A 15,401-nucleotide genomic window follows, 5' to 3' on the forward strand; every position below is an offset into this window, starting at 1 on the left:
TGAAGTTCAATGCTAAACCTTTTCATTCCTTTTCATAATAACATACTATAGTATTTTTAGTAATAATTCTTCCATTAAATACCGACAAGAAAATATAAAATGTCTTTAAATGAAACAAAATTGGCAAAAATTAATACTTTTTCTGTAAACTATGTACATTGTATATTGAAGTTGAATTATTGTAATTTTGAATTCAATACATGTATGAAAACACAGATGTACAATAGTGGAAAAAATACAATTGACTGCATGCATGATTTTCTTTTGGGCAACAAAACAAAGGGAAAAGATACTGATGAGCCGTACTATATATCAGAAGTCTAGATCTGATAATAAACCTTTCCAAAGGGAATAATTATAAATCTAGTCTGAGTTTCATCAGACCCCAACACCAGTCGTTAGACATTTTCACAAACTGGTGTCTTGTGTGAGGCCCAGACCTAGAGAGACATCTGGTGTTGGGGCCAGAGGAAATGTTATGTATAAAATTAATGTACATAAGGGATACTGATGAACTGTAACAGATAGGTCATCATGCAATGAAACATATTAAATCATCAATTATGACTCTTAAAATGTTGATATTATTTATCTTTGTACCTGAGAAGTGACTGAGAAAAGTACTTGAGTGTGTTCTCGATCTCAATACCAGTAGGCTGTGGCGTAGTGTTGTTGATGATGCGATACCTGTAATCCTTCAGGTTATGGATCTTGGACGCAACTTCAATGAAAACAAATTTAAAGAAATATGTTCATAATATCAAGGCAAAATCATATATAACTTTAACTACAATGTAATGGAATTTTATTAAGCTTTGTTTTTATCCCTTATCTACATTTATATACAGATCATAAGGAACAAACTGTGGGAACTTCATGATCAAATGATATTTTAATTAACAGTAAGATAGCCCCTGTAAGATGTAATCTTTTACCTTCATATCCAATTAAAACAAAAATATAGACACAATTGCATGAAGACATACAAATTCTTGTAACTGCTTCATCAACTTCTTACATTTTACAAACTACAGAGGGGGCAATAATGCATCTCCATCAAGTTAGATAATAGCAATGATAGATTGACTTAATTGTAAAGTGGTTGTTTTTTGTTTTTTGTTTTTTTTTTGTTGTTTTTTGTTTTGCAATAAGGTTTATAATACTATAGCCAGATTGCTATACCAATATTATATGGATTTGCACAAACAATGCTGTAAGACGAAGGAGTCAATAAACTGCAACATATCTAAGAAACGAAAACAAACAGCTGGACATCGCTGAAAGCCCACAAATTACATAACATCCCATCTATTTGATTGAGAAATTTGCTTTATCGAGATGCATATACTGGCTGAAAATATACTCACAAGTGGCTGCCTTTGTAGTCATCTTGATGGCTGGAAAGCAGACTAAGTGAAAGGTTATTTCGAAGAAATATCTGCCCAAATCATAACAACAATTTGGTCCATTGAACCATCTTCTTATTTCGGTCCGATGTTAAGTGTTGTTAACATCCGAGAAGTTCCGAAAAAAAGTTACTGCTGCTGATCGGTGTCGTTCTTATTTTTTGTCCATATTTGAAAATTGTCTTTTAGCCAAAATCTTTACTATTACATTAACTTCGGTACACGTCTTAAATCTTATTTTAGAAATGTCATGTGATATCAGATAAAATGGTGTTTTCCCTGTTTCAGATTTTAAACACGAAATGAAGTACAAATATCTACCTAACGTGGAAGTATTTTACATGGGTATAAAACCTCGTCGACACTTCTTAGCAAGTGCGTTCATTAGGAAAATTCTCGAAACGTTCCGATTGGTCTAATACAGCACAAGCAAGATGGCGAAAAGGTCGGACTGGGTTTACGATCAGTTGCTTTGTTTTCTGGGCAACCCCTTTTTCCAGATACCAGTGATAACGTACATGGAAGAAAACTGCCTGAGTAAGTACATTTTACATATTGTAATGTAAAAATGTTATATTTTTTCCTACGATGGTCCGTAATTAGCCGATAAATGCGTTGCCTAGGACTCATTTCATTTAGCAGATTTCTACAAATTAGACTTGTCAGAGCTGGATAACCGATATGATGGTTTTCTTTGAACTCGAAAATGTCGTTTGGGCTTTCATGGTAAATGTCCCTCATTTGTTGCATTTATTATCATATAATGATTCTGACACAAATATGACCAGAAGAATTTGTCTCTCCTAATTCCATACTGGTTCTTCAGAGCTGAATAGCCTAATGGAATATGTTGATCAATGCAATGTACATACTTGAAGCAGAACATACAAAAGGGAAGTATCATATGCTTAAGTTTGAACAACATCAACAAAAGTGATTTACATGAATCTGTCAATAATCTATTGGAAAATTTCCATTAAGGCATTGTTTTACCCATGGCCACCATCTATCAAAGAATCAAATCAAAGAATAAGATGTTTTTAAAATATTTTGTACAGGACCATGTTATCATTTTATCGTCTAAGGTGCTTTTTTTCATTTGCACAAGAATTTTGTAGCAAGTATAGTTTACATCGTAAATTTCTTTTTCATTTGCTCAAGAATTCTGTAACAAGTATTGTTTTCATCGTAAATTTGACCTAATAAATTTGTGGAAGAACATGGAAAAACACATTCCTGCTGACTGCCCTGGCAAGAATTGAACCCGGATCTTAGGTGTGATGTACTGGTAGTCACTAGCTCGACCAGCAGCTGAAGGATGCTAAATCAGCTGAGTCAGAGTGACTGCGAGACTATATTTAGTACTATGTAAAAGCCACAATGACTGGCTCAATTTACACCTGTACTTCCCCTTTTTCTTGAGATTTCTTAAATCTCAACATTCAGACTCGATTCTGATACTACCACCACGGGATTTTATTGGGTGCCAATATGAAAAAACAGGGACAACACATCTCCTGCCAAGAGCTCTGACGGGATCCTAGATCTAGCTCCAACATGATCATCTGTGACACTAGCAACTAAGCCAAAGTAGATTGTAGTATGGATTGGTCTAGTCTAGCTCTACCAGCTGAATCACAGGGACAACATGTGTATACATATCTAACACTGAGTACACTTTACAAGACATTCTGATCTTATCCTTTTACAAATGTATTCCATCTAATCCATGCATCCTCACTTCATTGGATTCCAGATCCATCTTTGATATTTTGTCATTTTTGGAAATGGCCAATATCCAAAGATCTTCAGTTTCATTATACATGTAGTAGGCAATGGTGTCACTGAGATGTGAATACATAAGCCCTGGCTTGCACTTCATTTTCCTAAGTATTTGTTTTAAGAGCGAGAAGTTTTAACATTCAACGTTTGCTCTAAATTAATACCTCAACTGTTTTAGTCGTCAAATTATTAAGCTATAGGTATATGTATGTGTATGATATAAATACTTAAATAGACTCATCAGATAGATATTTTGGTATTGATGTTTAGTAAGCTTTCTATTGGAATGATAATTGTGTTTCTGTGAACAGTTTTCTCGCAGTAAACACCTCCAGCATCGATCACCCCTGGTAGGTCATTATTATCAAAGAAGAGTTATTAACCAAGATCTGTATGTGATATTTGATCATGCCAAGCTTGTAGCTGGAATGAGTTGTTAATAAATATTACCTTGACTTTCATCAAAGATTACAAGGGTCAAAGATGTATACAGTTTACTGGTAGTCAAGATGAAACACGAATGTTTAAGTAACTGACCTTTAATTAATTGACCTACTCTAATTAAGTATGGTTAGTTGTTAATTCTGGGGAGTTTTATTTTTTTTTATTTTGATTGTTACTATATGCGTGGGGATTATTTCCATTTTTATTGATGTAGCTTTTTCTTTTCAATTTGTACATGTTCCATAGATACATCACAAAACAATACGCCTGTGGGGAATTTTCGTGACCTAATGACCTACGTATATTTAGTACAATTGAGTTTTCCCCTCAATTAACTGTATCAAAACTACGAAACACTTTTTTTTAAGAAAATCATGAGGTCTATAATTTAAGTACATGTATATACTTGGTGGTCATATAGGAATCTAAATCATTTTTTAAATAACTGATAATCTGTTAATTCTTGAGATCTGATCATGATTGTCAGACCAAATTTGTTCATCTTTTCTAGAGTGTGCATTTTTTATTTTGAGAGTAGATCTAGAGTCAGCTTTGAGGAGGCAGAGCATATCTGTTTATTATTGCCAGAAAAATATGTACAGAGTTGTTTTTTTAATCCCAAAATCTCCTCTCCTTCTGTTAAGATAAATCTGAAGAATAATTTTCCAGATAAGAAGCAACTACCTAACTTTTTGCTCTTGATCATGTGTCAGCAGTTTAATGTACAAAGTAGAGGCAGTGAAAAAAATGACATACCATGGTCTTCTAAGCCATAATAGTCATATAATCGTAGCCCTCTTTTTTATTTTAGAAATTGTAGCCCTCTTTTTTATTTTAGAAATTGCTCTCATGTAAACAAAGTTTGAGTTGAAATTGATTACAATAAAGACATTGAACTTAGATGCTGTAAAATAAACAATTTGAATTTAATATTTCATGAAATTCTTTTTTAAAATCAATACTGTCAATAAATTGATTTTTCATCATTTTGTTAGATTGTAATTGTCTGAGATATGATTTCCAGTTTATAATAAATGATTTATTATTTAAAGCTTTGTATAGTGGTAGAGAGTACTGTCTACATTGTCAGTATGATTCCATTACTACAGAACTGTAGTGTTTGATGTGCCAGTCAGCACAGGTATAATATTGATTGAGCTCTGCCTGCAATGCATCACAAAGACACACACTCTCACAATGACCTATACTGTCAACATGTCTCTAACAGTACATTGTAAGTCCACAGCTCAACCTTGACAATGTTGATGATGAGTCTGTACACATATTGGTCAGGGTAATTCCTGTCCAAAACTGGGAACCTCAAGCCATGATTGTCTTGACGTTTGTACATGTAACTCTCAAAAGAGATGTGTAATAAACAAATGGTATATATTATGAATATTTCCTGGCTAGATCAAAATGCAAACTGCTAACCCAGGGCTTCCAGCAGATCATTGAGAGTGTAATTAGGCAAATGAAATGAAAAACAACCTGCCTATGCTGAGACTCAAACTAGCGATGTCACGCTCTGTAAGCATACCGCTAAGCTAAACATAAATTCCTTCCATCCAGAGTTGGTAATTAGCTAGTCACAACCACAATAGGCTAGAGTGTGAATATCCCCTGGAAATGTATGTCATCGTTCTGAAAATTTTCAGAACCTGGTATGTTGACTTTCTCTGTAATACACACTAGATGCTACCACATGTATATGCAGCTTTGACCGCCGGTCTTCATTTGGGTAAAACATTATTATGATGATAAGATCACCCAAACTTGAAAAAAATGATTATACACAACTTACAATGTGCGGCGGGCGGGCGGGCAGCATGGAAGACTCAAGAGATGATCAATGTTACTTTCAATAACAAATAGACATCTTCAAAGTTGTCAAGCAGGCCTGATATTTAGCTTATTTCAAACCCAGATTGAATAAATGAATGGCATTATGATCTATTGCAGTTCAATTTATTATGTTATAGAAATTTTCCATCAATGCACCGTTCTGCTGCATACTTTATTAAAACATGACCAGATCCAATCTTGACATAATTTATAAAGTCTCAGTCAGAGGACAGAACCCAAATCCTTCCTCACAGGGGCTAATTAACATTCATTTGGTTCGTTTTTATTTAACGTCCTATTAACAGCCAGGGTCATTTAAGGACATGCCAAGTTTTGGAGGTGGAGGAAAGCCAGAGTACCCGGAGAAAAACCACCGGCCTACGGTCAGTACCTGGCAACGGCCTACGGTCAGTACCTGGCAACTGCCCCACGTAGGTTTCAAACTCGCAACCCAGAGGTGGAGGGCTAGTGATAAAGTTTCAGGACACCTTAACCACTCGGCCACCGCGGCCCCCGAAAAAAATTAACATTCAACTAAAGGGCGAAAGTGAGGCAGTGTCAAGGGGACTTTAGGAACATTAAAGTTGTAAGAAAGAAGAAAAAACAAATTTAGTCGCCTCTTACAATCATGAAATTAAATGGGGGCAGCAGTTACAATTCTAATGCTTACTTTGGATATCATGGATTCATGTTAAAACTTCTGCTGTTTGGCATTTAAATTTTCACCATTTCTTACTGCTGTGTCAAGTTTCCATAATAGGGAGGGCAGTTAATGGTCTTGGTTCATTAAACATTATATATATATTGCCCCAGATTATTAGCTGCAGCAGCCATTTCACTTTCCGGGCTTATTATACTTATTTGATTTAATGGCAGTGATGATTATCAGATCGCTATCCTCGTTAATTATTGATCGCGTTTTAGTACCACATGATAAAATCTCAGATATTGATTGGAAAACCTCACGAGAATTACCAGTATGGCCTGCCAGCCTCTCGAGTCTTGTACATCATCACACACCTATATATATATGTAATGCCTTAAGTAATTTGTGTGATATACCAAATTGCTTATGGCCTTCAGCTGAGGGCCTTCATTAGTAGACATTATAGTTTTGCATGTTATCCCAGGAGGGAATGATGCCCTATCATCTGGAGTCAGCATCCCTCAGAAATACAATGTATAAATGTATACATAAGAAATATTCAATGTATTTGTATTGTTTTATTATTATTATTTTGAGAGAGTCAGAGAGAGAAAGAGAGAGAGTCAGAGAGGGGGGACTTTTCTCCTTTCTCCTTCCTCTTTATTTAAGGAAGACAATTGTCATATATACCACATGGAATAACTCTTTTACACAGGAAACAAGAACATCCCTTGGGCTGTTTGTTAGGTTTTATAGTCCTGTCCAAGCTGTCTGGCACATTAGCATGACAGTCACAACATAGTAACATAATTCCATATCCAATTCACTTCCTGATGCATAGTCCACAAGGGAGGTAATTCAGTAAACATTTTAAAAAGTAGATTTAGACACAGAATATCAGCCCTTGACTGAGATAGATAATTTCTAACACATACAGGTAACATATGTTATTAATCCCAGATGATAAAGCTCATTGATCTCTACTTCTATGACATCACAATTAGTTTGATGACAAATGTTACATTATAACATTACAATCAGAGTGATGATGACCATTACATTATGACATCACAATCAGACATGATGATGAAGGTTAGATTATGACATCACAATCAGAGTGATGATTAACGCCATATCATGACATCATATTTAGACATGATGATTAAGATTAGATTATGACATCACAATCTGAGTGATGACTTTGCATTATAAAAAGTCTTTTTAAATTTCATGCTTATTCAGATTAAATCTTTTTTCGTGAAATTTTGAAAAATCTTACACTGTTTCCTTTTCATATGAAATTGCATGATGAAACATATTGCATCAGCTTTTTTAAAACCATGACGTCATGGTAACCATGACGACATTAACCTGTTTCTTTAACCTTATATTAAATTAATCATTTGTTGTTAAGATCTCACATACCTTAGGTTTACATGCCAATAGTTTTCTATTAATAGCATAATTGGTGTTCAATCCATATACATTGTATATATGTTTGTACATAGGCCTATGCTCACCTCTGGTCAGCACAGAAGTGACTTCATTTAAAACAAATTTTGATTAATCTTCATCCATTGGTCATGTAGGTGACTAACTCAAAGAAGTTTGTTTTCAGGGTGGAAAAGTCAAGATCACGGTTAACTACCAGGGGTATTTATAAAAATCTTTATCATCATTCCAGCAACTTCATTTAAAACCATGATTTTGATCAAACTTCAGGTAGTATGAGAATACCTTCAAACAAATTTGTATTTACAGGAGATTATGAGGGGATAAATGTGTCATTTTTGCAATACCTTGTTATCATTATTTTTTCCCATATACATTTCAGTATTTGATATGGCTGTTGACATCTGTGAAGAGCACCACACCATCCACAAACGATACAATAAGTTGGTAAGTAATATAGATGTATGTAATATGTTGGTAAATAATTTTATGTACATGTATATACACAAAAAGACATTATACATGTAACATGTAATAGCGTGTTAAGCATATATAGATGAGTTAAAGTTTTCAGCCTTATAATACTGAATTCAGTACTTTGTAACTATCTTTCCCCATATATATATGTTAATTTCAAATTTTTTTAAAACAGAAATTTCTGTATTATGATATTCTTACAATTTCATCCATGTGAAGGCCATGCAAGCAATTTTTTTCCGCCTTTAGACATTGATATTTTCACATTTCTTCCATTAGACAATTATTATTTTCACAATTTTATTCTTTACCTTGACAGGTGGAGAAGTTACTTGAAGGTTTCATTAGAGATTCTAAGCTGACACATGACGAGCTCATCAAAGCCTTGGCGGACATGAATGCTAGACCAGACCTTAGGGAGATTTTTCAGGTGAGAATATCTTCCTTATTTCTGAAAAGAATCCCTACTGAACACACTTTCATTATATGCGAGATAATTCTACTTCCTTGAACATATTTTCAATATTGTTACTGTTATAGCTAAAGCAAGTGTTCTGTACACTAAGTCTCATGAATAGTGTGACAGATAATAACCACATATTTTGGTTGGTTGGTTGGTTAGTGGTTTAACGTCTCCTTCCACTGCGTGGGCTGTGTTCAGACCACGTGAGGGGGCCGGTGGTCGAGTGCCTCCGGTGCCTGCGTCCCCCTCAGGTGAGTCTTGTCCTATCCATCCGGTACGTCCACAGGGCCAGATATCTCCCTGGGACAGACATGGGCGCGGCTAGGTGGTCCTTCTCGGTCCGATGTCGAACTCCATATGAATAAATAACCACATATGATGTAAATCTGTAATTATATAGGTCACTAGTGTTATAAATAGAATCACAAGTTAGTAGTCACATTAACAAGTGTTATTTCCACTAAATAAACTTGTCCTAACATAGCTGTTGCAGATTTAACTTGAAGCAGAGGATATGTTACAAAATGGCTGCAAATGAGGCATCATGTCAACATATTTGTACTTTCTGTCCATTTTTGATGCAAAATTAATTTCATATGAAGTGACCCTTCAACAACTTTCATATGAAATTCATCAAAGAATTTAATAAATTCGACCATATATGAAAATGCATAAGAATTTTCACTGCCTTTCCTCTAAATAGTGATATATATAATTACGGAATCTGCATTTTTCAATAGGTTACAAGCGTACAAGAGTAGCATAGCATTATGTCATGTGTTATATTTTGTCAACATTTATATATAATTTTGTACTACCCTGGTTATAAATATATATAAAATCTCATATTAATCACTCTTGTTGGCCAGTACGGAAGTGGTTAAGAGGTATATCGAGCTATTGTGAGAGCAAACCTATAGGGTTGGGATGGTAACCCCCATATCTTTTTATGTCTGAGCATGATCAGGACTCAAAATCCTGTTGTCTAACTAGGTGAACGACAAGTATTTATTGTAAAGGTGCCATATTGTTCTTATTAAAAAGCAATAATTTACGGCAAATAGACTCTGTTTATAATAGATAACAATGAAATGTTGTTTATAATAAATAACAATGAAATGTTGTTTATAATAGATAACAATGAAATGTTGTTTATAATAAATAACAATGAAATGTTGTTTATAATAAATAACAATGAAATGTTGTTTATAATAAATAGCAATGAAATCTTGTTTATAATAAATAACAATGAAATGTTGTTTATAATAGATAACAATGAAATGTTGTTCATAATAAATAACAATGAAATGTTGTTTATAATAAATAACAATGAAATGTTGTTTATAATAAATAACAATTAAAGGTAGAGGGAGGGTACACGTTTCACAAACCTCTTATCCTGTTGTTGTAGGTATTATTTGAGCAGATCCTTTGTACGGACCAGTTTGACCTGTTTGTACAACTGATGAACCAGAAGAATATCGAGCTTCAGCAACAAGCCCTTCTTTTGATCATGAAGCGACAAGGATCCCTTCCAAGTAGTCTACAAGATGACACTGGTGAAACTCCGCCTCCTTCCCAGGAAAATATCCACTCCGAGGAGGAGGTCCTACGGAAGGTTCTCATGTAAGAATGCAATTGGAGTTGTGTGAGGATTGGATATTTGTTTATTGTTTGTAGAATGGTACTCCATACATTGTTATCATTGTGGATAAAATTTGTGGGGGGGGGGGGGGGGGGGCTGCAGTGGCTGAGTGGTTAAGGTGTCCCCACACTTTATCACTATCCCTCCACCTCTGGGTGGCGAGTTTGAAACCTACGTGGGGCAGTTGCTTGGTACTGACCTTAGACCGCTGGTTTTTCTGCAGGTACTCCAGCTTTCCTCACCCTCCAAAAACCTGGCAAGTCCTTAAATGACCCTGGCAGCAAATAGAACGTTAAACAAAATAATCCAAACTAAACCAAATGGTGGAAATTTATAATAACTATCCTACTACAATACCAAATGAATGTACAAAGTTTCCTTTTGCTGCTGTAATTCCCTTCTGCAGCATACATGTATATACCGGTATATATATAGCCCGCAAAATATGACGGAGATAAAATTTGTACATCTTTATATTTCTGTAATAACAGGGAGTCTGAGAAATCAAAGGATGCCCCACGAGGAAACACACCATCAAGAACATCCCCGGAGGAACCACCACAGGCGGTGATAGCATCTCTGATGTTGACACCCACACATGTCCAAGCAGAGGGCCTCAAGTTGGAGGAGGAAAGGACAAAAGGACAGGAGAAAATAGTGGAGGTATACAGTGATATCTGGGCTTTAATCTTAATAAAGATCAAAATAAAATGAGCACTTCATCATGTTGAATTAACATTATGCTTATATATGTAAATGTAAACTTTATTTTACATCAATTGCGAAACAAGTTATATCAACTTATATTAATCAAGCTTGTTGGCCCGTATGGAAGCGCACTGGGGTCTTTCTGTGGAGGGAAACCAGAGTACCCTGAGGAAAACCCATGTGGTCGGGCAGGTGACCCCATACCTTTTCACGTTCGATCCGGGAATCAAACCCCGGCGGCCTAGGTGAAAGGCAACTGTGTTACCACTGTGCCACCCTGACCACCAATATGCTTATATATGAGTTGAGTGAAAAAAAAATACAATCTTGTACTTATGTCATTGTAATGTTGAGCTTCAGTCACAGCCTTATTTCTGTACTCTCCCATACTTGTGGTATTTGTATATTACAGGCTATGCAGAACGTAGCCATTGACGACACCCCTAAAGCACCAGTTGCCGTAGCAGCAGCCAGTAAACCCTCAAAACCTCTGACAGACCTCAAATCTGCAGTAAGTCGCGACCCTGTATCATATCAGCAGTCTCCTTGTCCTGTACTGTTTAAATTATTCATCAATGTAAATATTAAGTCTCAACCCAGTATTCATCAACCTGTATTATATCAGTAGTTATCAACCTGTCTCACTGCCTCTTCCCTATTTAAGTTCTTCACCAATAACTATATACCTTGTATTCCCATATGCATAGCTATTAGATTTGATGTTTGACTAATATAATGTATATTGAATATCTAAATTGAGTATTCACAACTGGAGATTATGATACAAAATAATATTATGTAATGTGAGGTCATAAGGTCAACAGGCAGCATTCAACAAAGATTGATTGCTTCAGCTAAGATGGTTCACATGTGAGATGAAAATATTTGAAATGGTATGTATTGGAATTAAAATTATCAAATGTATCAAAGTTTTTCCACCTTTAGTCACATATATATATATCAGATAGGAAAAATGGGTCATGATAGCTCTGTTGGTAGACAATATAACCTCGGGTGGTCATCCGAGGAGATAAGATTTTAGAGTATGAGAATTAGGAGTACAAAATAGCTCAGTTTGTAGATGTGCAGACAACATATTCTCTGGTAAGATTGGAGGTCAGTGCTCGATCCCTACCAAAGGTGGTTTCTGTCTCCCATGGCAGCTGAGATCAAGAACCATCTTGTATCAATGCAGATGTGGCCTTTAGCAATACAATTTACCATAAATTCTGTATGTAGTTCTGTGAGGTAGCCACCAACTGCTACAAGCAGATCTTGCCTCAAAATGACCCTGGCTATTCATGGGGTTATAAACCCAGCAAACAATTAATAAAGAAGATAAGTAGGATCTCAGGCAATATTGGTCATTTGAAATGTATTGATGAAAAACTTCCAAATTTCAACAGCCCCAAGTGTTCGAGAAGTTTAGCCCCAAATGTTCGCGAAGTTAAGGTGCTTTTCCATGATAGAGATGAACTCGGTTAGATATGGAGCAAGACTTTTTCTGTGGGCTTTTCGAGGCCATTAATGGGCTCAATTCCCAATGGAAATTATTTCATATTTAAATGGAATTCCCAAAATTTGCAGTCTACTCCTGAAAAAATCTTTCCCAATTCACCAATTTTCTTTAAAAAATTAGACAAAAAGGCCGCATCCCAATCCAGTATGAAAAAGCCCTGTCAGGACTCCTCTTCTGATTTCACATGCATTCAATATTACAGGGAGGATGGTTGCTGTTGCTTACATATATATTTATAGTGAGTTTACCTGTATGCTGATATCCTTATTTACATGTTTTCAGCCTTCCATAGCTATTACACCAGCACCAAAACCAGCTCCAGTTAAACCAGCTGCAGTCAAACCAGCTGCAGCAACAGTACAGGCTAAACCTACTCCCATCAAGCCTGCCCCACTGAGTGCTGCCACCCTGCCCAACATTTCTGGACAGTCCAAGGTGACAGGATCACAGGCAGCCGCCATGTGGATGCAGGAGGCCCAGAATGAGGCCACGTCGGGGAAACCTTCAGCAGCGGTTACTGCTGCAGCTGTGAGTTTTTATTTACGTGGATTATAATTTCACAATTCGTAATAGATAAAACATTTCTTTTGTGTCAAAGAATGATTCCTGATGATGTCGCTGCCCAAAGAGTGGATATTTGATATGCTCTGTGAATAGACTTTTATGTATTACAACCAGTATCTGCATTAAAATCCAGTACTAGTTGTGACTGATAGGAAATTCTATTCACGTACATATGATACTTACCAACTCCCGAAGAAAAGTACATATGATACTTACCAACTCCCGAAGAAAAGTACATACGATACTTACCAACTCCCGAACAAAAGTACATATGATACTTACCAACTCCTGAACAAAAGTACATATGATACTTACCAACTCCCGAACAAAAGTACATATGATACTCACCAACTCCCGAACAAAAGTACATATGATACTTACCAACTCCTGAAGTAAACATTTTATAATTTATTGTGCACTCTCTTCTAGCACACATCAAGATCAAGGAATTTAAAAAATCCATTCACAATAGTTTGTCTGTTTTGAAATGTAATATTTCAGGCTTGTATCTTGACAGACCTGCAGATGTTACCATACAGGCATTGAAAGTCTTTATCAAGGCTCATCTGAAAACAACTTAAATTCACCAGGTCAATCCTTATTTCATAAACAAGTAGGTCTGGCTCAACTGCCGATCCGCTTGAAGTACAAAAACAAAAACAACCTAGGTCTGCATTAGGTTATACTGATAACATATGCTGCTGTTTCAGGCGGAGTTGTCCAAGCTGGATGCCAACACAGCTGAAACAGAGACAGGACTACCTGAAGCAGCAGAGAGACAAACTTCTGTCCATGAAGAAAGCTGAGAGGGAGAAGCAGCTATTGTCTGCCGAGCAGACTCAGCAAGCACGCCCAACGTCGGCAAGAGTGGCACGTGCTGCACTTAAAAGTCAGAAAGAGGAGATAGCTTCAAGCAAAACCATGAGTCCTGAGGAGGAGAAGAAAATGGCCATGCGTCGTGCAATAGCCAGCAGGCTAAAATCAGAAATGTTAGAAAATAATTGAAAGGAATTCTTTCACTGATCATTTGTTTTAATGGTTTTTAAAATTGAAGATATCTGATACATGTTTTTTTTTTTTTTTTTTTTTAACAATTCAGAATTTATACTATCTGTTTATTAATTTTGCAATATTGATTGGTTTAAATCTTTTGAAAGTACACTTTAAAATTAAAAAAAAAAAAAAGAAACATTTCAAAACCTCTTACAGTATGTATAGTATGATTGCAATATTGAAATAGATCGTTATAATTGTATATGATCATTTTTATATAAATCATGTCATGAAATCATTAAAAAATGTTTTTTTCCCCCCCCAACATATTTGTGAAATCATATAGGATTTCTCTTCAAGCCAACAGTAGTATTTTTAACATGATGCAAACACAAGATATTAAAAGCAATGGTTGATGTACCTGCATCATCAGACCCAGCTGAAAATCACACTATAGCATACTGCAGTTTTCACATGGGGCCTAGGATGACGTACCTGTAGCTAGCCCAGAGTGCTTGAGCCAAGAATCACAAAATTTTTAGCTTAAAGAACATGGTCAATTCTTATTTGCATTTATTATACTGCTATATTTCTTAAAACATGAATTTAAATATTTCTTAAAACATGAATTCAAATACCGTAAGTATTCAACAAAGTGCCCACCATAATCTCTGAATCCAAAACTGGACTTGTTGTCGTTTCTCCCGAACTGAAATAGATTTGGATAAACCTTTTTCTATACCAGGCATGAGACTTGTATAGGTTTGTCGAAAAATAATGTTAAATTTTATCATATCAAATTTGTTAAAGAATAGCTCTTGACTTCAATAAGTGGAAATTTGAGAGGATTTGTGAAAATGAAATTACTGAAGAACTTATTATAGACTTCAAAATTTCTCAATCCAAGGTCAAATCCTGACACCACTGATATGATACAAGACTATTTATAAAGAAGACTAAATGTTTTGCTTTAACAAAGATAAAATTGACTTAATTCTGTAAAATATTCTCGAGACAGATAAAGTATTACTAATTAATTATTGGTTTAATTATACAATATTGTATGCTCGTGTCGGCTTTCTCTAGCGAGGCAACATTGTCAGTAGTAGTGATGATTCTTAATATATGTTGAGCCTTAATGAAATCAATGTGCGCTTATATAATGTTAAAGCAAGTATGAGAAGCCTTGTCATTTTTATAAATCATATTTTTTTTGCAAGTGTGTGCTGCTCTGTCTTTCGACTTGTGTGCTATTTATAGATGATATTTCTGTATTTTTATGTAGATGTTGTCGGCCAGTCTCAGCATTTCTCTCTGTAATCTTCTACTTGTAAACAAATTATTACTTTACATATGATGAAAAACAAAAATTATTCCATTAACTCTAATAAAATTACATGGGTCATGGGAGATGACCCCATTTCTCCTGCTGTTACAGCAGTTGGCATTTGTGTCAA

General features: G+C 35.4%; 2 protein-coding genes across 2 annotated transcripts in view; one reads left to right on the top strand and one right to left on the bottom strand.

Annotated features, from left to right (window-relative positions):
- The window catches only part of LOC117322614 (protein unc-79 homolog), a 76,885-nt gene extending 75,395 nt beyond the window's left edge, over positions 1-1,490 (bottom strand). The window contains 2 exon segments of the mRNA XM_033877552.1: positions 601-721; positions 1,368-1,490. Coding sequence (XP_033733443.1) covers positions 601-721; positions 1,368-1,389 — 143 coding nt within the window. The 5' untranslated portion in view covers positions 1,390-1,490.
- A 324-nt stretch (positions 1,491-1,814) lies between these two features.
- On the top strand, positions 1,815-13,877 carry LOC117323362 (cilia- and flagella-associated protein 36-like). Its single transcript, XM_033878538.1, has 8 exons — positions 1,815-1,943; positions 7,958-8,022; positions 8,372-8,482; positions 9,927-10,141; positions 10,652-10,823; positions 11,281-11,379; positions 12,670-12,915; positions 13,662-13,877. The coding sequence occupies exons 1-8, from the start codon at positions 1,841-1,843 to the stop codon at positions 13,755-13,757; spliced, it is 1,107 nt and encodes a 368-aa protein (XP_033734429.1). The 5' UTR covers positions 1,815-1,840; the 3' UTR covers positions 13,758-13,877.
- Positions 13,878-15,401: the final 1,524 nt, after the last annotated feature.

This window comes from Pecten maximus, chromosome 3 (assembly GCF_902652985.1).
Source record: "Pecten maximus chromosome 3, xPecMax1.1, whole genome shotgun sequence".
Classification (NCBI taxonomy): domain Eukaryota; kingdom Metazoa; phylum Mollusca; class Bivalvia; order Pectinida; family Pectinidae; genus Pecten; species Pecten maximus.

Coding starts and splice junctions, on each gene's coding strand:
- LOC117323362 (XM_033878538.1), top strand. CDS start 1,841: ATGGCGAAAAGGTCGGACTGGGTTTACGATCAGTTGCTTTGTTTTCTG. Junction 10,142..10,651: donor GTCCTACGGAAGGTTCTCAT/GTAAGAATGCAA, acceptor CTGTAATAACAG/GGAGTCTGAGAAATCAAAGG. Junction 11,380..12,669: donor TGACAGACCTCAAATCTGCA/GTAAGTCGCGAC, acceptor ACATGTTTTCAG/CCTTCCATAGCTATTACACC.